The following is a 26,565-nucleotide window of genomic DNA, read 5'->3' as shown; positions in this document are numbered from 1 at the left end:
GCGTTAAAGGACAAGGATACGGAGGCCTTGTCCCTCCGATGCATTTCCAGCATCACACCCATTGACAATCTGCCACTCGACATCCAGGATGTCACAACATTTTCTGTTAACTTGGTTCTTATCATTCATTTAATTACTGTTTAATATTGCTATCTTCATTTCAAAATAGTTTTATGACATTAAACCAATGTTTCCCTACGGGACGAAGGCCAGATCCACATCGAGTGCTGTCGAGGCCTCGACCTGATGAGAAATTGAGGGATCCTTCCAGTCACAAGTCGAGGTCATCGACACCAGCTGCGCCATCGACTCCAGCTGCGCCATCAATGGCATTGATGCCATCAAAGCCTCGAGTGCATCATAGTCGAAAACGTCTTCCTCGAAGACATCGACGATTCCTCGGGCATCAAGCTCAAAATTTTCAAAGCCTTCAACACCTTTACCTGAAAAAACCTTAACTCCTTTACCAAAAAAGGATTTCTTTAAATCTCTCACCTCCTATGAGGACAAGGAGCCTTCTGATAGTGATGCACTCTTTGGTTTGCTGTATGGGACACCAAATGTCCCTGATTGCTTAATTTCAGAGGAGTCCAGACGGAAAGATCTATATGAACATTTGCAGGCAGCCAGTGGAGTGGAAACTTCACCAGAATTAGAATTTGGAAAGCCTGAGTCAGATGAGCATGCAGATGCCTCTTACAGGCAATTGATGTCCAGGCTAGTGGATTACCTGAGATGGAGCAGATCCTGCTCTCCCTTTCGAACAAGATGACCTTACAGACATGCTTGAAAAAGGTCCTCAAAAGGATCCCATCTTAACTTTTCACATTGCTCTTCAGAAGAGATTAAGTGTCCAGTCCAGCAGTAAATAAGTAAATAAGTAAATAAGTAAATAAGAACTTGACAAGAAAATACAATCCATTAAGTAGTGACTCCAGCTACTTATCGAAACACCCTAACCCAGAAAGTCTGATGGTGCAGGCGGCAACCGCTACCTCCAAAGCAGTCACCCTATACGACCATCCCACCGGATAGGGATGATAAAAGGGTAGATGCCTGGTCAAGAAAGGTATTTTCTGCTGGGAGCATGACTCTTAAATCCACCAACTCCACATGTGCCTTGGCAAAGTGTTCATACCCCCAATGGGACTGCATTTCTATGGCAGCTGAGCATATTCCCGAAGGGGAGGAAAGAGACGGTTTCTTGGCCTTTGTTAAGGATGACAAGGAAGCGGTTTATAGACATAATTTCGAAATCAAAAATTTCGAAAGTCAAAAAGTCGAAAAAAAATGTCGAAAAAAATGATGTCGAATTTTTTTTTAATGACTTTTTTTCGAAATGGGGGGGTTCCCCCCTCAAACCCCTGTTTTTTCTTTTTTTTTTTTTGTTTTTACCTATTTTTTTTATATAAACTAGAGCCCAAAAAAAATATCGAAAAAAAAAAATAATAATTCGACATTTTTTTTTTCGACTTTTTTGATTCGACTTTTTTGACATTCAAAATTTTGTATTCGATATTATGACTGGACACCCAAGGAAGCCATGTGAGAGTCTCTTCAATCGGGTCTGGATTCTGCTGACTGCATCAGCAGAGCCATGGAGGCATGCACCGTAATTCGCATATTTGTGTGGTTAAAGAAGTCTGGATTTGCACCGGATGTGCAATCTAGACTTTTTATCATGCCTTGTGACAGGTCTCACCTTTGCCTTGAGAAGCTGCAGACCTCGAACGCAGCCGCCAAATCTCTGCGTGCCGCTATTAGGCAGCCTCAGCCTTTTCACCCCAGTGGACCGTCTTGGAGGGGTAGATCCTTTCACTAATACTCCTCAGTTGGAAGAGCAAGAGGAATCTCTGCTCAAAGAGGCCAAAGAAGGTTGTGGGAGAGGTGCAAAGCCCGCTCAAGCAGCGGCATCTTTACCAACAGCCACTACTTCAGCCGACTCAAAACTTCTCTGAGGTATTGAGTCATGACACCCTAGTGGGAGTCAGACTGTCTAAGTATCTCAAAGAATGGCAAGACATTGCTTCGGATGCTTGGGCATTAGAAACCATAGCCCAAGGTTACTTCCTTCCCTTCATTCAGAGACCTCTGAACCATCCACCGCAGAGGTATTCTTTGAAGGTTCCAGATCTGTTCCTTGTGCAGGAAATGTTGACCCTGCTAGAGAAAGGTGATAAAAGAGCCGGTACCTGTAGTGGAGAGGAACAAAGGATGGTATTCTCCATATTTCCTAATCCCCAAGAAGGACGGAAAACTGAGACCCATCTTGGACTTGAGATACTTGAAGTTCCTACAGGAAGGACAAGTTCAAGATGGTCACGCTTTCTGAGATCCTTCTGGCCCGAACTCTCGGATTGGATGGTGTCATTGGACCTTCGGGATGCTTATTTTCATGTGTCAATGCATCTCGAGCACAAAAAGTACCTGAGGTTCGCCGTTGGCGGTTCTCATTCTCAGTTTCGAGTTCTGCCATTCGGGCTAACCTCCTCCCAGAGGGTTTTCACCAAACTGATGGCGTTGGTGCAACGATTCTCCGGAGAGGGGGGATTCACGTCTACCCCTAGACTTGCGCTGAAGGCTTTTCTGCCCAACACAGTGGCCACGTACTACCTCAACAAGAGAGGTGTAGGGTCACTACCACTGTTCAGAGAGACAATTCAGCTCTGGTACCGGGCAATTCAAGAAGGAATCTCCCGATCAGCAGTTCACCTAGCCGGGGAGGAGACTGCAGCAGAGGATGCTCTGTGCAGACAGAGCACAGTCCCACGAGTGGGAACTAGCTCAGGAAGTCCTTCAAGAGATCACCATTTGGGGAACCCTCTCTAGTGGATCTGTCTGTGACCAGTGTCAACCGCAAGTGTGAACTGTACTGCTCCAGGGAGTTTCCCCCAAGAGGAACTCTAGGAGATGCGTTTGTGGTGGACTGGGAGTTTCCACCCCTGAATGCGTTTCCGCCAATCCCCGTCATTCCTCACGTGATCAGGAGGTTGAGAAAGTTCGGGAAATCCTTGATTTTAGTTGCCCCGGATTGTGCCAGGATAGGACATGGTACCCGGACCTTCTGGACATGTACATCGGCCCTCCAATACGTCTTCCACAAAGAAGACGTATTGGAGGGAAAAAATACTGCAGCTGGCTCAGGACCAAGAATGTGGAACCTTTACTATGCAAAACACTGGAGGTGTTATCCTTTGTACTGTACCAAGCCCACCTGGGGCTCCAGGTTGGGACCATTAAAGGTTATTTGGCGACGCTATACATCTTCAAGCGCTCGTCTGAGGAAACTTCATATTTTAAGATACCTTTTGATGATCTAGTTTCTGAAGGGGCTCACTAATGTTTACTCCATCTTCCTTTCAGGTTCCCGTTTGGGACCTCAATGTGGTATTAAAATGTCTTGTATGCACCATTTGAACCTCTCCATTCATGTCCCTTAAGGTTACTAACTTTCAAGACCATCTTCTTGGTAGCACTAACTTCAGTCCGTAGATTGATTGAGTTGCAGGCACTATCTTCTAAACCACCATTTACAGTGTTTCGCAAGGACAAGGTCGTCCTGAGGGTTAAGCCTTAATTTCTACCTAAGGTCATTTCAGACTTTAATTTAGGACAAAAAATGTTGTTACCCACTTTCTATCCTCCACCTCATCCTGGCAAGGAGGAGGAGCGGTTGCACAGGCTCGATCCGCATAGGGCTCTGAGCTTCTACATTTCAAAGTTGTCAAAACTTCGTCTGGATGACCAACTATTCGTAGCCTACACTGGTCATAGTCCGGGTCAGGCTGTAACAAAGCATTCCTTATCCAGATGGATTATACTAGCTATTTCAGAATGCTACAGGCTGGCCGGCAAGTATCCTCCGGAATGCTTGAGGCACAAACCACTAGGGGCAGGGATACTTCCTCTGCTCTGCAAAAAGGTGTTGCTATTAAAAACATTTGTGAGGCAGCTACGTGGTCCACAATACACACTTTCACTAAGCATTACTGACTTGATTCTATGCTAAGTCAGGATGGAAGATTTGGAAAAGATGTCCCCCATTCTGTTCATGGAAACCCTTAATGACAAAAATCCTACTCCCTCCACTAAAACTAACACTGCTTTGGGAGTCAACTAACACTGCTTTGGGAGTCTTTCAAAGATGAGGAATACGTGGGAGGACACAATCCATTTGAAGAACAAGTTTCTTACCCCCTGGTAATGTTCTTTCAACTGGATATTCCTCCAACGTATTCATCATCACCCTCCCAGCCTACCCTGCAGTAGAGTTTCCCATGCTAAGACAACTTTTACTCCTTAAAAGCCTAGTACGGTGAAACCCGTGTGGATGCGTGCAGTTCTACTTGAGAATCACACGAAAAAACAGAACTGAAGCCAACGGTGTTTCGCGTGCTATGTATGCCTTCAGTGACCTTATCCTCGAGACGGAGGCCCTCGAGGGACATCGAGTAGACTGCATCGACTCACAGCGGCGTCTGCCGGGGGGAAAAAAAATTCCAGAGCAGCTTAAACTGGATATTGACTATCGAAGATGAGCAATACATAGGAGGAACATCCAGTTGAAAGAAGGTTAACAGGGGTAAGTAACTTGTTGATCTCTACTGCCTGAAAAAACGACCATTGGCTCCCAATCAGAGAGCGCATTCTTTTTCAAGTCTCTCTCCATCACGCACAGATGTCTATCCAACTCTGCTCCCCTCTACCTAACCCAGACAATAATCCGAGATCAGTCTAACAGACCATGCAGAGCAGCCCACAAAAAATAACTGCAACCAAGCTACAAAAATACTAAAGCTGGGGGCGCCAGCTTCCCAACCTTTGCAGCAAGACTAGTGTACTCCCTTCCCTCTGCCTTGAGTAGAGAAATCTTATTGGATCTTCAGGAGAGCCCTAAAAACATGACTATTTACATAACTACATTTACTGGACTTATAAACTGCCTATGATGATTGTTTCTTATGGATGTGTAATAGGTTTGGAACAGAGCGTAGATGCCCAAGGGCTTAGTGCGCTTTAAGAATGTAAAAAATAAATAATGCTTCTTCCAACTCCTTTTGTGTCTTGCCATCTAGGCCCCCCTGTTCTTGAGCACGAGTGGCAGCAGATGCTACATGGTTTGGGATATTTTTATTCTGGGCCTGTGAAGATGGAGGGGGAGGAGCAGTGTCAGGCAAGGGGACATAGGTTGGGTTTGTATACCCTGATTCTGCACGTGTGGGGTAACATCCTACTGGGGGCTGCTGTTTCCTGTACCGCTTGCACCGTGACTGAGGGGGGCAGAGGATTTCTGAAAGGAAGGGGCAGTGGGCGTGGTGTTGGTTGGGGCATGCAACACAGGTGGTCGGGTCACTATCTTCACTGGGCCAGGTGGAACATCTTCTAAATCCTCATCTTCGACAATTCCCACACTGCCTTCCTATTTTTCAATTTCTTCTCCTTATATTTCACTGCTAGAAACGTGTACATATGACCTATATTTTTATGTTGTTCGTTCCCTGTTCTGGCCACGGTTTGAACATCCCCCTCCCTTCGTCTCGCCCACTCCCAATGTTATTTCATAATCCTATCATTATACAATGGGAGGGCTGCACACATATACTCCACTGCACACTGGGTGGCCGACTCCATGGTAGCAGCCCCCTTTCGACCATTATGTAACATTGTTGTAGTATGTCATGCTCCTATCCCTCGGTACCGTGTTGTCTCGTAACCCCACCCTTCCCGTTTCCACTACCCCACCTGTCCCCCTTTGCCATATGCCACACATACACACCTCATTCTCTCGTACCAATAAATTCCACACTCCCTTGCACGCTCCACCTGCACCGTTGCTCTAATCTATTTTCAAAAGCTCTACACACCAAACCTGGACCCCCTCCGTGGTCCACACCATTACAATAAAAATATGAATAAAAACACCAAAATACTAATTTTCGTTCTCATGCCCGCCTTTATATCCGGCAGAGACATGCCAGGCCAACTCAATACACAACCCTCTGCCCTTATTACTCTTTATCTTAGTTGTACAGTGCTTTCTTCTTCCTCCAACTTGGGAAGGATGCCATTATTTTGCCTTCTCTACTCCATATAATAATAACTAATAAGTAATAAAACAAAATGGCACGTGGTCTTCCTACTCATCACCCACACTTCAGTCACCACTCTCCTCCACATCCACCAACCTTCACAGATTTACCACTTTTTCTCCCACAAAAGCTACACTTACATCTATGTGCTCTCCCGAATTCTTCTGTCATGGGGTCCCATCAACTGCCTTCACAAGCCGGGCGCATCGCCCTGCTCCAAAGAACAGACAGGAATGTTGGTACCAGGGCTCCTGTAAAACTCAACTTTATGCACAGGGGGACTGGTTGCTGCAGGTGGGCTCGGCCCCTCCTGATGTGTGTCCAGGATTCCTCTGTCCTTGCGGAGGGGTCGGGGAATCACACCGGGGTCACCAAATATGTAGGGTAGACCAGAAACAATAAAAAGAATCCTCTGCGGAGAAAAGCTCAGTGCACCTTTTGAAAGGATAACCAGGTTTATATTGTATATACGGAAAGGGAAAAAGATGACAGAGGGTACCGTACCACCCAACTGTCATGGAGCGCAGGTTAGTTGAAAGCAAATGCGACATTTTAAAGTACATTGTCATCACTTGTGACTTATACAGTATTCATTCCCCACACTCCTTGGCTACCCCCTATATACATACGGTCCGTCCCCTATGGTACTCCGACCGATTGGTTGCATCTAATTTATTCTTGCACTTGCTCTTTTGCCCCGCAGCCTTGGATTCGGTTTATATGATAGTTACCCTCCCCATGGGCTGAATCATGTGAAGTGCACCTGGTAGTTGACATGTGCTCGGTGGATACTTTTGAGGTCATATATTGGCCTCTGGAATAAGAAAAGCGCTTCTCGGGAACCCACGCAGGCGCCCCTGCCATGCCTCCCCGACGCGAAGCTTAGATTTGTTGGCCCTACCCTGTGCGCCTTGTAATCTAAATCCCAAGATATCTTGCTCTGCGCTCTCCCCCTGGCAGCTGCCCTTCCCTTGAACTACACCTGAGCCTCTCCAGGACCACACTAATCAGCTAAGTTGTGAGGGATTTAGTTGTCCTGTTTTTGGGCATCTGGCAGTTCAAATAGGATGACCGTTATCCTGGGAGGCTCTAGTGCCATAGATCTGGGTTTGGCTGTTTTGCCAGCTCCATGACCTCTGCCCTGGCTCCCAGGGTTTGTCTTTCGGGACGGACACAGCCCTGCCCGTGCCTGGCCATTCACATTCCTTTCTGATTTCAGACCTGCAGCACAATACAAGTATATTTTATCTATCAGGCCTGAAAGCCTCCTCGTTTGGTTCTCTCGCTGGAGGATGGAATGGGAAAGTTATTCGGGACACATTACCATAGGACACTGCTGCTTCCACAGTGGCTGGTGGCCCTGTATCCGCATTGTCATAGTTACACCTCATATTACACTAACGCTACACAGTCACCCTTGCCCTATACCTGGGCCTACCTATTATGATAATGTTATTTATATAGCGCCTTTATGCTTCTATAACTACTGTTAAGATAAACGCATTGGCTCTTCCCATCTGCCATCTTCACCCCCTGCAACTGTGCATGTTCATCTTCTTGTGCGCCAATACATTTTCTGAAGCCTGAATCGCTTGGGGAAGGGGGGTGGTGGGTGGAGGGGGGGGGTGACATGAGAGCTGGACATGCATCCCAATACCATGTCACGCTTTAGCAGGCATAGAGCAAAGTCCGAACGATTGACTTTATCCACACTGGTTTTGCTTGTGAACTAATAAAAATGACCCTAATCGAAGATGAACGCAGCCTTTCCCCCCAATTTAGCTGTGAAATGTGTTATTTAGGTGCCTCGCAGTGCTGCCATGGAAACTGAGATGCCTTGCACATGATTGGTGCAGGCACTCCTCTTTTTGTCCTATCGGGTGCCGGCAGTCTTTCAAGCTGGCCCCCACGACAAAAGCCCACAGAGAAAGGCCCTGTCTGAGCCTGTCCGGCATGGCTGCGTTCTGACGGGCTGCCGCCTATTGCCACTTCCAGAAACAATGCTACAGCCTCCTGTGCAAGTCCTGCTGCAACATGAACTTGATCCTCAGCACCCCTTTCAGCGCACACGTCAGTGATGGCTGAACTGATCTATTGCCTCCTCCAGCTATCTCATTTAACCTTTAACCGTGCCAATCCTATTCTGCCCTTCTCCCCTGACCACCTCTTTTCGTCACTGCACACTGTGTTCTACAATTTGGTAAATTCACTGAAGTTGTGTTTTCTCCTTTTCCTCTCACATCCCTTTGTGAACTGCATTCCTATTGTGCCTCTCATCTTGCATCAATTTTTGTGCACTGCTTGTAATCCTTTTTAAAATCCAATCTAGATGGGTGTGCTTTTTATCTCGCACCCATTTTTTGTGCACCTCACTGTACTTTGGCTTAACATCTTGCACTCTTGTTGTGTACTGCATTGTATTCCTTTTACACCTCACCTTTTGCTCTGTATTGTAATTGTGCCCTCCTTAACCACCTGTGAGTAAGTGCCCAGGACTGTGCAATGCAGTCATTCTGACCCCCCTCCTTCTGACATCTATCCTCTGCCACTGAGATGGCTCTCACCATCTCTCCAATCTTTTCTAATTATTTCACTATCAACTATCCTATCTCACTCACGAAAAAGCACAAAAAAGACATCCTGGGTGCAAATCCTGGCCTTCCCATTGCAGACACCGATGTCAATGCATCCTCCAGAGAGATATTCACTGATATTCTATTCTCTGTCCCCTCTGCAGACCTATGGACTCCTCATCTCTACTCTCTCCCCTTTCTCATCCTCTCCCATTAATGGTGGCACCAAGTGGGAAGTCCGCTTGGTCAGCTTTTTCTCCTCATGCTGCATCATTAATGTCTATCACACGGCACTATTCTGGTGCAGGGTCCTCAGGCCAACCTTCTCTTTGACCGGATCCTACCATCCCTCATTAACTTTCTTCCTTCTCCTGCCTCTCCCCCTACTTCCCCTTCTGTCCCTGCCCCTCTGACTGAAGTATCACGCCCCTATACTCCACCTCAGAAAACCTTTAAAGCAGAGACCGCCTCCACCTGGCGACTCTTAATGCCCGTTCAGCCAACAAACACTCTGCTGACATCTGTCTCCTTCTTGAAGACACTGATCTTGATGTTCTCGCTCTCACTGAGACATGGTTCAAAATGATATGAAAGGTTATTTATAACACGCTTAATACCCAGAGGTTTCTAAACGCGGACCTGGAGATCGAACCTGTGTTGCTTCATGTCGTCTTGCTTTCAAGGTGAGCACTTTGCCCCTGAGCTATCCTCCCGAGATAAAAACCAGCTCAGTCACCGCTTTTGACTCCCTCCTACCTGATGACTTTAAGATCATTTACAAGCCATGACCTGACCGTACTGGCGGTGGGGTTGCCTTAATCTTCCCTGAGTGGGTACACTCTTCCATCTTAACCACTCAGCTATACTCTTCCTTTGAGAGCCTTGTATGCAAGTTGGTCATCTCTCCCTCCTCCACTCTGACCATTGCTATCCTTTACCAGCCTCCTGGCGCTCCCTCCCTGTTCCTCTCTGAATGGGCTGATTTCTGTTCTTCCTTACTTTCAGCCACCTCCAAGCTGCTCCTCCTGGGGGACTTTAACATCCAATTGGACTCTCCTGGCCCAATGTCCTCTTTTCATTGACCTCTGCACCTCCTTATCCCTCTCCATTCTCCCTTCTGGTCCAACACACTCTGAACGGCCTCATCCACTCTGACCTCCCACTCTCATCTCCCATGGTCACCCCTCTCTCTTAGTCAGGCCACTTCCTTCTCTCCTCCCACCTGGGTCCCTATGGCCCTGTGACCTCCCTTCCAAAAGCCCTGCCAACCTAGTTCACGAACATCTGCTCGATGAAGCGAGTGTCTGCCGCTGCCTTCACTCCCACCGTTATCCTCCTTACCCCCTCCAAATCACATTGCAAAAACACTGCTCTCAGCAATTTCCACCTGCCCATCACCAACACCCTTGACATTCTTGCCCCTGTCATGAGGATCTGCTTGAAACCCGCCTCTAAGCGCAACACCTGGTACGACTCCGAACTTGCAGCCCTGAAACGAAGGTGCAGAGCTGCAGTACGCAAATGGCAAACCTCAGGCGCACCCTCTGACAAAGTGGCCTGCCGCCTGCTCCAGAGGCAATACAGACTATGTATCAATGCTTAGAAAAGTACCCACATTCAGGCGAAGATATATGGTGCATCCAACAACACTGCTCAACTTTTCAAAATCTGCAGGGAACTAGTCATCCCTTCTGCAGTATCCTCCTCCCCTACTCCCTCTCAGGCCCTCTGCAATGCACTCACCACTCACTTCACCACCAAAACCCAGGACATCCTAAACAGCTTTGTTACACACACTCCCACCCCATACCTAACCCCCTTGCCTCCCCTGACCTCTCCTCCCCTCCCTCCTCCTTCGTCTTTGTCTCACCTGATGAAGTCACCAGAGTTGTCGACTCCATGAAGGTCTCTTTCAAACAGGTTTCCCCTTGCTCTTCAAGAACCATCAAGGACAACATTGGCTCTCTTGCCCCTGCACTTGCTGATCTCTGTAAACACTACTTTGCTACTTGTTCTTCCTATTCCCCCCCCCTTCCCTCAAGCATTCCCTTGTGCGCCCCCTCATAAAACCATCAGCAAGACCCTTCCTGTCCAGCCTGCTACCACCCTATCTCCATCACCCACTTCCTGGGGAAACTGCTGGAGAAGTTGGCCCTGCCCCAACTCAACTCTCTCACTGAACTTGTTGGTGGTCTCTACGACCATCAATCTGGATTCAGAGCATCCAGAGGCACGGAAACTGCTCTTCTGAAAACCTGTGAAGAACTGCTCACATTCCCTGGATTCCAACTCTCCAGCTGTCATCCTCCTTCTTGATCTCTCCTCTGCATTTGACACGGTCAACCATTCCATCCTCATACAAAGGCTTTACGACACCCTTGGTATCTCATAGCAGGCATTGGACTGGCTGACCTCCTTCCTTACTGACCGCTCCACTCAATTCATCATTGGCATCTTCTCCTTTCCGGCTTCCTTCTCCTCTTGTGGTGTCCCGCAGGGCTCTGTCATCTCCCCCTGGCTCCTTAACATCTACCTTTCTCAGCTGGCACTCATCTCTTAATTCTCCCCCAACTCCCAGTGTACTGCAGACACACAACTCTTCTTCCTGCTGACCCTCTTGCACCTTCCATCGTCCCTGACTACATTTCTGCCCTCCATGCCTGCTGCACTTCCAATGATCTCTACTTCAATGCCAGCAAAACTGACATCCTTCCCATTGGGACCCCTGCTCCACACTTCTTCCCTTCACGCTGGCCTTCCTCAGTGGGCTCTCACCCTGCTCCTTCCTCTGAAGCCAGAAACCTTGGAGTTATCTTTGACTCCTCTCTCTCCCTCAAACTCAGGATATTGCCAAAAAGTCCCACTTTCAGCTGTTCCTTTTCAAATTAATTCTACTTTTTCTCACCTTCCCCAGAAGCTCAGTATTACCCGAGCCCTGGTTCTCTCTAAGCTTGACTATTGCAATAGCCTCCTCCTGAATCTTCCTTCTTCCACTCTGCCTCCTCTCTTGCTGTTCCCCTGCAGGTATAGTTGCTTTATTGCCAATAGTCTTTGATTTTGGTGGTATGGCTATTAAGAGCTTTTACTAGAAAACATTCTGCTTATACGTTCCAGTACCCTATACTTGCAATCAATTACTATCACCAACTCCAGAGTCTGGTTCTCATTGCCTTTTGTGCAGGCAATATCGTTGTGGAGCCCATTTTTTCTTGTTGATAAGCTGACACAAGTTGTTCTGTGTCTGCATTCTTTGTTGTGGTGTTTACTTTGTGGCATGTCACACTAATGTCATTTGAATGGACATAACTTTAACTTTGTATCTTCTGTTTTCTTAGGCTGTTGTACCGTTCCTTGTTAAAGATGGCCAGCAACAAAACGGTATTGAACAGACTGGAGCAAAGGGCTTGTGAGGCGGATCAAGTTATCGAATACCTAAAGCAGCAAGTCGCTCTTCTAAAAGAGAAAGCAAGTACGTCCAAGTCACTCAACATTTTCTGTTTACCATAGAGCACCTGTTGATTGTTTTATATCCCCTAAACCTATTGATATTGTATACCTAGATCCACCCTTAATGTATGTCTTTCTGTGCATGGAGTGTGTTGATATGATATGCTTGTTGTGAGATGCCAGAGGAAAGCCATATAACCCACTCGCCAAACAAACCAGTAGTTTCTAAAAAATAAAACGACTGCGGACATTCTAGTCTTTTTAGTGGATTTCAACCCTCCAGCAGCCTGCTCATCATTGGCCCAGAGCAATGTCTGACCCATCAAACAATTCTCTTGCCATTTTCCTTAATCCACTACGCCACTGTGACCCCGAATCCCATAACCAATTAGCCAAGTTCATCCTAAATGGAGAAAACTAATGGTTAATCAACGTTATCCTTGTATCTGAAACTTTTTGGTGCTAAATGAGTTCCCTCTGAAATGTACAAAGTTAATTAATGAATGTGAAAATGTAAGTCACAGCTCAGGTTCTCATTTTTCGTTTTTTACGTGTTTTATTTAACCACTTCTCCCCCGTCTGTGTGGGTGTGTGCTGTGAGAGGCATGTTCTGTAATGTTGCCATATGCATCACTGATTGAAATGTTAACATGGAATTATGGTTCAACTTTTTGTTTTCCTCTTCCTTCCTAATTTCAATGTTGTACCTGTGACATTTTATTTTTGGTTTTGGGCGTTTCATTTATTTATCCTCCCCTCCCCCCTTCATTTTGGGCCATAATGCTGGTTTTGTTATACCCACATAGTATAATACATCATGCTTTGTAATGTCATTTCACAATAGTGTTTTTACTTTGTACAAGATCTGTGAAGCATCTGGAAGGGTACATGTAGCACTCCACAACACCCAAATAAATTAAGAAGACATGTTAGTGACCCTCAGTTTGTTTAAAAAAAAAATGGTCCACAACCCCCTAAAGTAGACCTGCAAATGTAAGCACACTGCAACACGCCTGAATCAAATATTCCCGTGGTGCTGCCTATTGGCAGTGTGAAAAACCAGAAGGTGTTTTACTGCCCAAACCCCAAGGATCCTCTGTTCAGGTGGCCAGGGCACGGCCATCGCCTTTGGATCCAGACCCTGGAGGTGGACAAGTGCAGGACGACCACCTGAGTGAGAGCTCCTCTGGGAGTGGGGCAGAGACACCCGATGGCGAGACACGGTATCCCCCTTGTTGCATTTACGAACAATCCCTCTACCATTTTATGACATTTCCAAACCCAGATCTCCCCACCCCACCATCTTCACATAGTACTGTGAAGAAGAAGAGGATTGCGAGTAGTAAAGAGTACCCATATAAAACACCTTAGAACACAGAGGAAAGACTATCACCAACCACCCTCACGTTGTCCCGCTAATGAGAACAGGCAGGGTTGGGCACTTAATTGTAATTATTCAGAGCCGACTTCACTTGACTCTCCTAGGCAGCATAAAAGGTGGAACAGGAAAGCACACTTTGAGTGAGTTGAGGATGCTGGAAGGTGCACGAAGCCAGAGGAAGACTAAAAGAGCTGCAGAGACCCTGGGAGGGCTGGTGGAGGAGAAAACCGCCCTGACACTGGCCCTGTGAGTTGAGAGGAGACTGCACTGTGGAGAGGGAGCTGTACCTCCAAAAGGCAAGGCCAGGCACAGCTGGGGTTGCCTGGCAGTACCCACAGGAAGACTCCTCCCCTGGGCCAGGTAGGCAAACCCAGGTCTCTGAAGGCCACGTGGAGAGATCCTGACCTCAGAACAACATCCCCTTTTAGCTCCTGCAGCCCCTAATGCCAGAAAATGCTGTTTTGGGGAACTGTGAAGTCGGAACGAAATTAGCCCAGAGCAGTCTGCGACTAGGAGTCCCAAGACCTTATTTTTTTTTTAATTTTTTTTTTGTTGTGAATTGTTTATTTATTTATTGTAGTGTGATACAGTTTTAAAGAAATTAAAACTTTACACATTTAACACAAATTTACCGGAAGACACAAGAAATTAGAATACTTACTTAATAATTAATACATCAGTACATCAAATGTCAATCAATTCATTGGACTTTCTCGTATAAATACATATACTTAATATGTATATTGACAGAAGAAAACCTTAGTAACACACTTAATAAGCAAATTTCCCAGAAGGGGGTATTCAAATTAATCAGATCTTAGGTCAGGTCATTAAGATCAGAGCGAAGAATGATACCGCTTACTACTCATTTGTTTTTCGGCAATTAACCAGATGTTAAATAGTGCGATAAGGAGCCTAGAGTTTAGAGTGTTAATACAATAATTTCAGAACTCATGAGATCCCAGATGATCCATTTTGTGTGCATAAGTTCTGAAATACTTGGAATAATGGTGACTCATCGATGGGCACTGTGTTAACACATGCCTTGCTGTTTCAGAGTTGGATGAAATACCACAAACTCTGCAATTTTTTATAGATTGTCGAGACACACAAACCCAAGGTCTATTTACTAATGTGGGTAGATAATTGATGCGCAGGAGCAAGATGAAACGTCTCAACGCCGGGGAAGGGCAGAGATTGAGATATAATTGACTCTTCTTGAAAGTATAGAGGACATAAGTCACAAAACTATAACTTTTCAAGGTAGCCAAATGCACATAATTCTCCTACCAGTCCCAAAGTGCGATGGACTTCTGCAGACAGTAAAACATCTTTTGGTTATCTTGGCCCCAACACGGAGACCAGCCGCTTGCCTCACTCAGCGCCAACATATCTTGCTCCAATTTAGACTGTTTACAGCCTCCCAAAAGATCTTTTACACATTTCAATAAGGGGTTAGTTGGATTGTTCTTAATCTTAATATAAAGCTCAGCTCTCTTACGCAATACAACAGATTTAAGGGAAAGAAGCCCTAGTTCTAAACGTAATATTGCCACCGGGATGCATTGGGGGAGACCAAGTATACGTCTCCAGAATTTCCCCTCCAAGAGCTGAAGCCAGTCTAGATTCATGTTAGTCAATGATTCTAGCCCATCGGTGATCATAGGTATGAAACACTGCACATAAAGTTGTCTTGCATCCCCAGGATTGAATAGCCACTCTGATCCTGGGTATACCTGCATATTAAAGCTGTAAATTGAGCTGCTTTTATCTTTCTTGCCTGGATACAGAGTGTATAGTTACCTCTATTATCAAACTCCACTCCTAGATATTTATAGGCGTTTGTGTAATTAATTTCAAGCCTGCCACCATACATAGTGGGACGTGCAAGTTTACCTGCAGTATACAGAAGTACTTCGGTTTTATTCTGATTGATGGTCAATTCATTTGCCTCTGCGTATTGCCACAGCCTAACTGCTGATCTCTGAAGTCCACTGAATGTGTGATCAAAAATCACAACATCGTCGGCGTAGGCCAAGGTAGTACACTGGGTCTTACCCACTTTTGGGAGACAATTCTGTATGCCCCGAAGGTATTCAGGTATGTCTGAGACAGAGGTTGTAAAGCAGGGGAGCAGTAACGCAGCCCTGCTTAACACCCCTTAACTGTGTAACTGGGCATGTTAAATTACCTGTATTATCTAAGCGTAACTGTACTAAGGTGTTTGTGTGAAGTAACTCTAAATAGTAAATGAGAGCTGGAGGACAAGACCAACTTTTAAGTTTTTGCCAGAGTAGAGCTCTATTGACTGTGTCGAAAGCTGCCCTAAAGTCGACATAAAGAGCATATAAAGGTGGACTATTGGCCTGTAATGCCTTGTTCCTAAATGAATCCATGACTAACAAATTGTGTGACGTTGAGTAACCAGGTCTAAAGCCGCTCTGAAAATGGTCTAAGATCCCCGTTTTTTCCACCCATGCTTGTAGCTTTTTTAGTAGGAACGAAGCAAATAATTTTCCAGTGCTATCTAGCATTGAGAGAAGTCGATAATTAGAAGGGTCCAGTCTGTTACCCTTTTTAAAAACTGGTATCAGAACGGCCCTTTGCCATGTGGTCGGCACTCTACCGTCAGCTATTACTTTCTCGAACAGTAACTTCATTAAGTGTGCCCAAAATAGGGGATTACTCTTTAAGACTGCGTTGGAAAGTCCATTGGGTCCCGGGGCACGAGAAGCTTTTAAGTTCTTGATGTTACTTAATAGATCATTAATAGTGACTGTAAAGGGGGAAGGTATTAGGGAGATATAACCAGATGACTCTTCGAACCCAGCGCCACTTCCATTACGCATTTCAAGAAAGGAAACCCATTCCTGGGCACCTATTGGGTTCAGCATTGGGATTCTCCCTTTACTCTTTGCTCCCCCTAGGGTTGGCCAAATATTACGGGAATTTCTGGAGCAAAGCACACTTACTGTTTTACACCAGTTGCCCAATTTCAGATTTTTTTTAGTGTTTTAACCACGTATGGTATTTATTTTTTAATTTTTGAGTATTGAGGGCAATTAGATTTAAAGAATGGTTAGTGGTTCTGAGTTTCCTTATATCTCCCCTAAGTTTACATTTTGCATTACGAATTATCTTATCAAATGGGGGATTCGAGGACATTTCCTTCAGTGCCAATGGGCGTCTGCATATCGCATGTTCCCCTGAGAAACTGGTTATCCAGTTTTCAATTTCATCGGGTGACATGGCACCTAGTTTTGTTGCATAGTCTAAGTTCCACTGGTCAGTAACCCTAGAGGCCTTAATAATATTATTGTCAGACCAGATAATTCGGTTTGCTGGATAGTTTACAATTAATTCACCGCTATGGATATTCTGAGGAATGGAAAGAATAGTATCTATGGTCAAAATAAGGGGATTATGATCACTCCAAGGGCCTTGGGTTACTGACATATCGAGGACCTTAGTTGCCACTTCGGTACTGGTGTAAATATAGTCAATTGTACTCTGGTACACTCCCCGATGCCAGGTACTCTTTCCTGGTCTATCACTCTGGGTTCGACCATTCATTATCTCCAAGTCCCAACATTTGAAGAATAGACGCCAGCATTCACCCTCAGTATCCTCTAATGCAGTCTCCATTCTGCTGTCTTGGTGTAGGCCATTAGTGTGAACAGATCCCCGGTCCCCAATAATATGACAATTCAAGTCGCCGGCAAAAATAATGTGGTTAGACCCGGTGTTCATTCTCCATTTGCCAATTAAATCGTGGAGTGCTTTTTGTATTAGTTCTCGATGCTTAGCACCCGGGGGGTTGTAGACATTGATTATGAGCACTTTTATCGCTGTGACATCCATCCCTAGTACTGCTTCAATTGCACAGATATAGTCCTCATAGGTTGTGGTTAGCCTGATACTGGGGATGGTATTCTTCACTCCAATCAATAATCCACCAAATGGGCGACCCCTGGGTCCTTTTTTAGCTGGACAGTAGTGTTGTAGCATAACCGTCCATGAGAAGTGGTGACATGAGCCAAGTCTCCTGCAGTAGGAAAACATCTTGAGTACCAATAAGCGGAAGAGAACCCTGAGAGGTAAGAAGATGAGTGAAGCCTCGAGTATTCCAAGACAAAAGAGAACAAGTTCATTGCTTTTGGAGGACCATAGGGAGTGAGTCAGCCAGCCATTTCAAGGTGTTTTGAATATCACTTAGTTGTACCTTCTTGTTAGTAGGGAGGTTAGGCATTATGGCCTGACTGGTCTTCCTGGTACTATCTACGCTTGGTATTAATGAGTCCTCTTCTTCTTTGTTTACATCAACCCCCAATCCCACCTGTGCTAGACTAGATTTATGAGCACGAATTAGCTCAATCGTTTCATGTACCTCACAGTGTAGCGCAGTTACATTGGGGTTGGGTACTTTCAAAGGTTGCACAAAGGAGAAATCTTCAGACCGTATAACCCGCAGTTGTGGGATTAGATGAAGTTTGGCCAGCACTTGAGATCTGTTCAGCCATTTATTTGCATTCCTTTGATTCAAATTTTTAATGTAGCATATTTTCAATAGAGTATTGTTAGGTTTATCGTTTTGTTTCACGCCTGATGAAGATTTCTGTGGATATTTATCTTTCCTGCGTGGACTAGAATATACATTGGATTCTTCCTCTGAATAGATTGGTGATCCTGGCTCCTGATCATTGCTACTGACATACGAGATCTCATTAGGTTTATCAGGCAGTAACCAGCTAGTTAGTTTGCCTGCTTGTGCACTCAGGCGGTTCTTTGATCTGCGGGCTCTTTTCCGTGCTTTCCTAGATTTTATTGGAACGGGTGCTGTTGCTGGGAGTGGGGAGGCTATAATCACAGGAACCTTTTGGTTCTTTAACCGTCTGGTCAGTCTCCGTTGCTTCTTGGATATAGGAGCCACCTCCCCTTCCATTAAAGCAGATGCCCTTTCTTCATTAATAGAAGGAGCCTCAGTTGTAGCCCAGCTGAGGGAAGCCTTCTTGGTGAGTTGTGAATCGTGAAGGAAGGCCTGAACCCGACTGAGGGAAGCCTTCGATGTTAACTGTGCTGCATGAGAGAAGGCTCGAGCCTGGCTGAGGGAAGCCTTCATTTTGAACCTTGCCGAACAAAGCAGCACCAGTAAAGACAGCACAGCCGGTAAATCGAAGTGACTGAACCTTGGGAGGCTAAGAAAAGATACCATACACTGAGTGGTCCGGCGCCACTTGGGCACTCGTTCGAGATCGAAATGGTCATGCAACAGGTCAAGCTAAATACTGTGCACATTCGAAAGTCTTCGATAATATAAGGTGCATCACAATTGGTTCGAGCCCGGCTGAGGGGGATCCGGGGTGAACCGTGAGTCGCCCGAGAAATCATTATTTGACGTTGGTAGCCCGGAAGAGGGGTATCCAACGTTGATTTGTTTTTGAAAGGGATCTGAGCCCGACTGAGCCGGATCCAGGGCGAATACCCAAATTGAATATTGATAAAAGGAAAAGAAGGCTTACATATTTTGTACTTTTACAGGTTTTGTATACACCAGGCCATCTGAGTCAAGAGACTTGCAAGAAGCAAAGAGACTTGGACACAGGAGGTCCTGAACTGTGAAAATAGAACTGTATCCTTGTGTCACAGAAGCCAGTGTGTGCGCTTGGCTCAAGTGAACCGCCTTGCCCCGTGCTGAAAACATGGGCGAAGGGAGGCCAACAGCCCAATCATCCTGACTTATCTTTTTGTGAACATTTCTTTTTTTTTTTCATGAACTTCACCCCACATTATTTGTAAATTAGTAGTAACGATTGGCAAAATATTTTTTAGTATAGGCCTTTTTATGTTGACAAGACTCCACTAGGACTGCCTTCTTTATTATTTGATGGTAGTAGCTTGCTACCATATTTAGATTAGGTTTAGATGGGCATTTATCACACCCTTGTGAGAGTTTAATAAACCTTGAACTGTGGTCACTTGTCTTTCTTACTATTGTCACCATGCATTCCTTACAGCAGGACAAGGTAATTGCAGCCCAAATTGAGAAGGCTAGACGAGTCTTGATTATGCTGAAACATCTGGAAGAACTCAGACTCAACCTAAGAGTAATCAAAACTCCCACAGCATTGTTTCCATCTCGATACAAGTTTTAAGCAGGCTTCAGGAACCTCCAGGCATCCCGGTCCAGGACTTTGCTTCCAGAGAAGACGCAGTGCAGAACCTGATCTTGTATAAGATTGATCATAGTTCTTCCCAGCAGTATAACTTGTTTGTGGCCTGGGGTGTAAGTAAAAATGAGTGTGCTCCAACAGTTCACTGTCTGTGTACACCCAGGCAGTGCTAGAGGGCCACAAAACCTGTGCCAGACTGTCTGCAAAGAGGCCTTAATGACAGTTGCCCCCCAGGAGTGATGTCCTTAATGGGAATATTTCCTTTGCCCTATGTACCTTGACTCCAACTTAATTCTCTTATAGTAAAATTGTAACTACAATTCCACCTCTGCCCCACTTGGACCACTGCACGTAGCTGTGCAGATATGGCACTCTGGATGTCCAGCAAAATTATTTTTCCTCTTCCCTTTATGTTAACCACATACACTGCTCTATTTGTCCCACTTCCACACACATCCACCTTTTACATAGTATATTTTTTGATTTGGCCAATAGGCTTGGCAGTCTCAGAAATAATGCTCTTGAGTTCTTGTGGGAGAAATTAAAAGTACATCCAGGCAAGGAAAGCGGGTTATTTGAGCACATCTGAAATCCATCACACATCCGTACATTACAATTTGTAATATTGTACATTAATCCTGCTATTAAACTCTATTTTTATTAAATTAAATTAATAAATAATGATGGTGTAATTCCATCTCTGAAAGGCCAACCTGCCAATCAGGTTCCCATTTCATAAACTCCCTGTCAAAAACGTAGTGTAAAACTGTGCCCTTCTGCATCAGTACCCTGCTCAGCAGCACTTGCTGTCCAGTGGCATAGAACAGGTTGAGAGGTCACAAGAGCCCATTTGACAGCTGTAGTGACGGCCATGTCTCTGCAGCACAGACTTCATTTTAAGGTATGCACCTCTGTTCCAAAAACTAAATAACCTGGAGTTGGATGTCCTAGTGGCACGTAAACTTTAAATATAAGCCATACCTGAGTTTAAGGTATGGTGGTCATCATTTCTCATAGTTATCCAAGCCACATCAACTTGCTACCAATTTCTCAACCCTGTAAGCCCAGTTCAGCTGTGAACGGGTTGTGTATTCTCTCTGATGGCTGTCGTTGCTACTGTTAGCAAGACTGGCCTCTCATTTTTCTTTTTTAGGGGCAGTTAACACCCTCCCCAGAGAGACAGCCACTCCACAGAAAGCTGTCCTGGGAACAGGAATCAAAGGGCACAGTCATTCACAAAAGGATTAGCCTTACTCAAGGGTGCTGAGGGAAGGGGCGAGGTTAGTATAGACTGAGGGAACTCCTTTACAGCTGGAGTAAGGTTCCACCATCTGGTTTCTCGCTGCCTCTCTTTCCTTCCTGTCCCCTCCACTTCCTTTAGTACAAAGCACTTTGGGTATGAGGTCAGACCATTAAAGGAAGCTATTTTTAGCCCAATCACTTTTGTGAGTCTCCCACTCCTTCTTGGATTTACCTTTGAACAGAAACCGGAGTAAGAATTCATTGAACCTCTGTTGGGGGGAGTTGATCTTCCCAATGTCTACAGCCAGTGAGATGAAGAATGGATGTCTAATGCAAGTCGGATGCAAGCTCTGCCCCTTAAACATCCCCTGGGACCATTGGGGGGGTGAACTGCTGTTGGGACGAGACCTGCCTCTCTGCCAGCCACGACGAGATCTGCCCGTCAGCCACGACGGTAACCATGACCTCAGTGTTGAAGAACAGCTGCAGTGGTTGGCCAGCCTCCCTTGCATGTGGGAGCCCGAGAACAAGGGCTGTAACTTATCCTCGAGTCCCTGGATTGAGACTCAAAGCAACCAAGAGTCAAGGCATCCAGGATCTGTGTTGTCACCATCAAACAAATTTGAACCTTGACTCAAGCCTGTTTGACTGCATCGATCCATCAGGCCCATCTGGAGCTGCCTTTTGGCACCCGCCCACTGGTTGAACTGTGCATTAAAACTTGTTCACGGCCGCACGGCACTAGTCGAGTGTAACATTGTCCCAGCTCGCACTTTAAGCTCATCATTGCACCTGCCCGTCGAAGTAACCCTGGTTGCCCTTAAAATCTGCACTTCTCCGAGCATCGCCTTCGAATCACACAAGCTCCTGTTCGACTTCTGCTCGACATCCACTCCCTGTCTAGAACTCGACTGCTGTACTTGCACCGCTGAATTGCACGTTTGAACCTGTTCGCGGCCACTCTGGACAGCTGAGCGCATCATTGCCTTGGCTTAAACTACAAGCTCTTTATTGCATCTGCTGTCTTCTAACCTCTTCTCGTCCTACCTGCATCTTCACTGCTGCTCTTCGTTGCCAGTTTAACTGACCCTGGTGGATCATTGAGTCATAACCATTGTTCGAATGGATTTTAGCCTCCAGCGTATTCCATATCTTTGATATGTAATGTCCACAGCTGTGTACTTCAGAAACCTTTTCGGCAGAGGCGTCCTGCGTCAATGGCGTTGGGTCGATGTCCCTCAAAGGCCTCCGTCGAGGGTGAGGTCACTGGATGTTATAAATAGGGCGCCCGCAGCCTTGGTTCAGTTTTTTCGTCAAACGTGTTTGCTTCGGAGACTGGGCGCGCCTCGTGTATTCCTCGTGAATGTCTTCAACCCCTCCGACTCCGTGGTCTGGCTTAGACTCGATTACCGACCCACATCGCATTTGTTTGTGGTGCTTGGGGGAGAGTCACGACACAGACGACTGTTCCAAGTGCCAGTCGCTAACTGCTAAGGCCTTGCAGGAGCATAAGGGAAAGCTTCAGGTAGGTAGGGGTTCGAAACCCAGTCCTGTACATCCAAGTCCAAGGGTATGTCCACCGACGATTCGAGGGGTGACTCTCCGCGTGGGAGGGAGTCCCGGGGATCTCAGTCCTGCAGTGGTTTCCGCCATTCGTCCTCCTCGTCTCAGCATTCTAGGAAGCGCCGTCACCGGTCACCTTCCCCTTCGTCCTCAGAGGATGGCGCTGCGAGGGAAGTGGCTTGTCCAACTAAGTCCTCGACTCCGGAGGAATGGGCTGCCTTTAGGGAGCAGATGTTAGCGATTTTCCAATCGCAGAGCACAGTTACGTCCACGCCTTCTTACGAAGCCGGCAAGGAACGGTCTCGATCGGTGGCTCTCATGCCTTCGGGCTCGGGTCCTCGGAGCGATCCTCATAGGGAACCTTGAAGGTCACGTTCAGACAAGGCTCCGAATGGTCGCAATAGACATGCTTCCAGGTATCGGTCATCGTCTCTCCCCAGCGAGACCGCAGAAACCTGCTAAGGGCTTGAGAACGGCGTCGACTCTGGCGCTGTGTCCGTCGGATACGGACATCGAAGCTTTGCCTTAGTATCGGCGCTGTCGAAACCCTTGCCGATGCCCACGACGCCGAAGCCATCAGCGCCCTCAACGCCTTCCGGGCTTTTTGCCTGAAATTTACCGTCGGAGATCCCTGGTGCTGTGGATCCTCCAAGGAAGGCTACTTCCAAGTCTGTAAGGCCTGTTATGGACTCCAGGCTCTTGGCTGTTCCGAGACAGGACTTTTACCTCCCTCTGGATGACATCTATGAGGAGGAGGAGGAGGAGGAGGATGAGGAGAGGTCAGATTTAGATCTTGACCAGGTTGAGCCTGATGTGGCTCCTGTCTCTTCAGGGGATAGCGAATTGGAAGATTTGAGACCATCTCTTCATGATGCTAGTGGCCTGGACACTTCGCCAGAGGTGGAATTTGGTAGGCATGAGCCTGGGGCTCATGCTGACTCGTCATACAGGAGACTTATGGCTAGAGTAGCTGAATACCTTGGTTGGTCCAGTCCTCCTGAAGCTTTTATCCCGGATGACTTAACAGACATTTTGGATCAAGGTACGTCCTCTGACCCGATGTTGCCATTTCATTTAACCTTTCACAAAAGGGTGGCGGCTGCTTGGCAGGCCCCAGAATGTCTTCTGGCAGTTAACAAGTCGTTAACTTAGAAATACCGCCCTTCCAGTTGCGACCCCAGCTACCTTTCATCTCTCCCCACTCGCGAGAGTTTGGTGGTTCAGGCGGCTACGGCCACCTCGAGGCAGGCGGGGTACCTTACCATCCCTCCTGATAGACGACAAACGCTTTGACGGTTGGGCACGCAAGGTGTTTTCTGCTGGGAGTATGGCACTGAAATCCTCCAACTCCACTTGTGCCTTCGCAAGATTCTCACACACTCTGTGGAACTGTTTCTCTTGCTGCTGAGTATATTCCTGAGGGGGAAGAGAAGGATGGGTTCCTTGCTCTCGTGCAGGATGGCATGTGTGAATCCCTTCAGTCGGGTTTGGACACGGCCGACAGTGTTAGCCGGTCCATGGCTGCAAGCACCGTTATGTGCAGATTTGCGTGGTTGTGGAAGTCTGGTTTTGCTCCAGATGTGCAATCCCGTCTTTTGAAAATGCCCTCTGATGGCGCGCGTTTGTTTGGCAGCAAGGCTGACAAGAGCCTTGAGAGGTTTCAGACCTCAAAAGCTGTGGCTAAATCTTTAAGCGCAGCTGTGCGTCAACTTCTGCCTTTTTGTCATAGGGGACAGCAGTGGAGTGGAGGCTCTTTTCGTTACTACTCCTCCTTTGGTAGGACGAGAGGAGCCGCCAGTCAAAGGGGTCAGCGAAAATGTACCTGTGGTGGTCAGGGGAAATAGAGGTGCCAAAGCCACTCAGGCAGCTGCCTCTTTGCCTTCAGGCGCCGCCACAGCTGCTCCAAAACAGTCATGAGGCCAGTTGGGGGCAGACTGTCTCTGCATCTTGAGGAATGGCGAGCCATTACTTTGTATGCATGGGTTCTGGATACAATAGCCCACAGTTACTGTCTTCCCTTTCTAAAGCGGCCTCATGACAATCCACCGGGGAATCTCTCTTTGAAGCTTCCGGATCCGCTCGTTGTACTGGAAATCTTGACCCTGCTCGAGAAAGGAGCTATAGAACCGGTGCCTGTAGCAGAGAGGAACAAGGGATGGAATTCCACATATTTTTTTGATCCCAAAGAAAGACTGGGGATTGAGACCCATCCTGGACTTGCGTTGGTCGAACAAACATCTCAGGAAGGACAGGTTCAAGATGGTTTCTCTTTCTTAAGTCCTCCAGGCCCTTCAACTTCAGGATTGGTTAGTGTCTCTGGACCTACACAATGCTTACTTTCATGTTCCGATTCATCTCAAGCACAGAAAATGCCTGAGGTTTGCGGCTGGCGACTTGCACTTTCAGTTTCGGGTCCTGCCATTCGGATTGACCTCTGCCCGAGGGTCCTCACCAAGCTAATGTTGGTGGTGGCAGTGTATCTCAGGCGAGGGAGGGGATTCACGTCTACCCCTACCTGGAAAATGGCTGATCCATGCACGTTCTCCCGAGCAGGCATTGGATCACCTCGCTCTCACCTGCCACTCCCTCCACAGGCTGGGCTTCTCCCTCAATTTCAAGAAGTCGCATTTGACAACTTCCCAACAGCTCCAGTACATCGGGGCTGTGTTGGACACGTCCTTGGGGAAGTGCTTGCCTCCCCAAGGTAAGGGCTCATCACATTGTGCAGATGGTGGACATGTTTCAACATGCCCAGCATCTCCCGGCTTTCGAATTCTTAAGGTTGCTCAGACTCATGGCATCCTGCATTTTTCTGGTGCCAGAGGCCAGGCTGAGAGTGGGATCCCTGCAATGGGTCCTCAAGAGGCAGTGGTCGCAGTTCAGGCAAGATGTCGGATCAGAGGAGCCATAAAGCATCTCCCCAGAAGGTATCTGTAGCAGGTAGGTTACTTGTGATTGTTCAAAAGAAGAGATTCAACAAAGTGACCAGGTAAATAAAATGTGTTCTCATCTTTGCGATGGGACCACCCAAGTTTGACGACCAAAAGGCAGTGGAATGGAATGTTAGGATACAACGAGACTGGTTGTCAATGTTATCCTATGGAGGACAGGGGGGAGACAAATGCTTTTGCATTTACTTAGCCCCATGACTCCGCTTTTCCCAGATGACTTGATGAATCGACTGGAGATTGGATTTCCCACTGTTGATGCCAGTGAAAGATGCCCAGGATCTCTGGTACAAGCATTCTTCTGGTCAGGTCCATATGCAAGTTGCAAACCCTGGCAATGAAGGTTCACTGATGCAGGCCTCTTGAGAACACTTCACAGGATGTGGGAAGGCGAGTTCCAGTAACAGTCCGCACACAGATGACAGCAGGCATCCTTCCAGTGGTGGTTGAAGTAGCTTCTCCAGGACAGGATTCCTTATAGCTGGGAGGCTGAAATTCTCAGGGAAGACTACTTTTACCACGTGCTGGTGATCACCAAAGTTCCAACTGCCGAACAGTGAAGTTTCTGGCGAGGTAACCCAAGAGAGAGCTTGTCAGTCCACTGGGTGGTCCAGGGACACTTCCGATGATGTTACAACAGGGCTTTACCGTGCCAGCCGCAGGATGGGATGCCAGGCCTCCCTCAGGAGTCGTCTTCTAATCTTCAGCTGGTTGTCTATGATTGATTCTTGTCTCCAATGCTGAGCTGAGGAAATGGCTGCAGGACTCCTCTTCTTATCCAAACTCCAGTCTGGAAGCAAGTCCAAGTCCACCACTGGAAAGTATCTGGACCATTAAAACAGCCGTTAGTTGTCCAACAAGGGGCAAATATTGATTTCACTAATTCCCCACAGCTAGACCCACTGGCACCTCAGATGTGGAGGGGGGAACCAGACAGTCCATCCACTTCCTGGGACACAACACACACCAAACACGCACATGCACGCACACCAAACACAGCAAACCCTACACCACACACACTTTCCCGTGCAAGTGCGTGACCTTTATATGGAATTTTCTAACCAGGCAGGAAGAAGGCCCCAAATATGGCCACATAACCAGGGAAAAGCTTGTGGCACGGCCATTTTAGGGGACTAGCCATTTTTAGTATGC

At 46.8% G+C, this 26,565-nt stretch overlaps 1 protein-coding gene across 6 annotated transcripts in view; it reads left to right on the top strand.

Annotated features, from left to right (window-relative positions):
* The window catches only part of AIMP1 (aminoacyl tRNA synthetase complex interacting multifunctional protein 1), a 324,905-nt gene that overhangs the window by 131,206 nt on the left and 167,134 nt on the right, over positions 1 to 26,565 (top strand). For all 6 annotated transcript variants that reach the window (XM_069630939.1, XM_069630941.1, XM_069630943.1 and 3 more), the window contains one exon: positions 11,998 to 12,131. In XM_069630939.1, the coding sequence (XP_069487040.1) occupies positions 11,998 to 12,131 (134 nt within the window). The remainder of the gene's footprint in view (positions 1 to 11,997; positions 12,132 to 26,565) is intronic.

This window comes from Ambystoma mexicanum, chromosome 6q (genome assembly GCF_040938575.1).
Source record: "Ambystoma mexicanum isolate Mex_15411 chromosome 6q, UKY_AmexF1_1, whole genome shotgun sequence".
Classification (NCBI taxonomy): Eukaryota; Metazoa; Chordata; class Amphibia; order Caudata; family Ambystomatidae; genus Ambystoma; species Ambystoma mexicanum.
The sequence above is the reverse complement of the archived record's forward strand: the minus strand, read 5'-3'. Positions and strand labels throughout refer to the sequence as shown.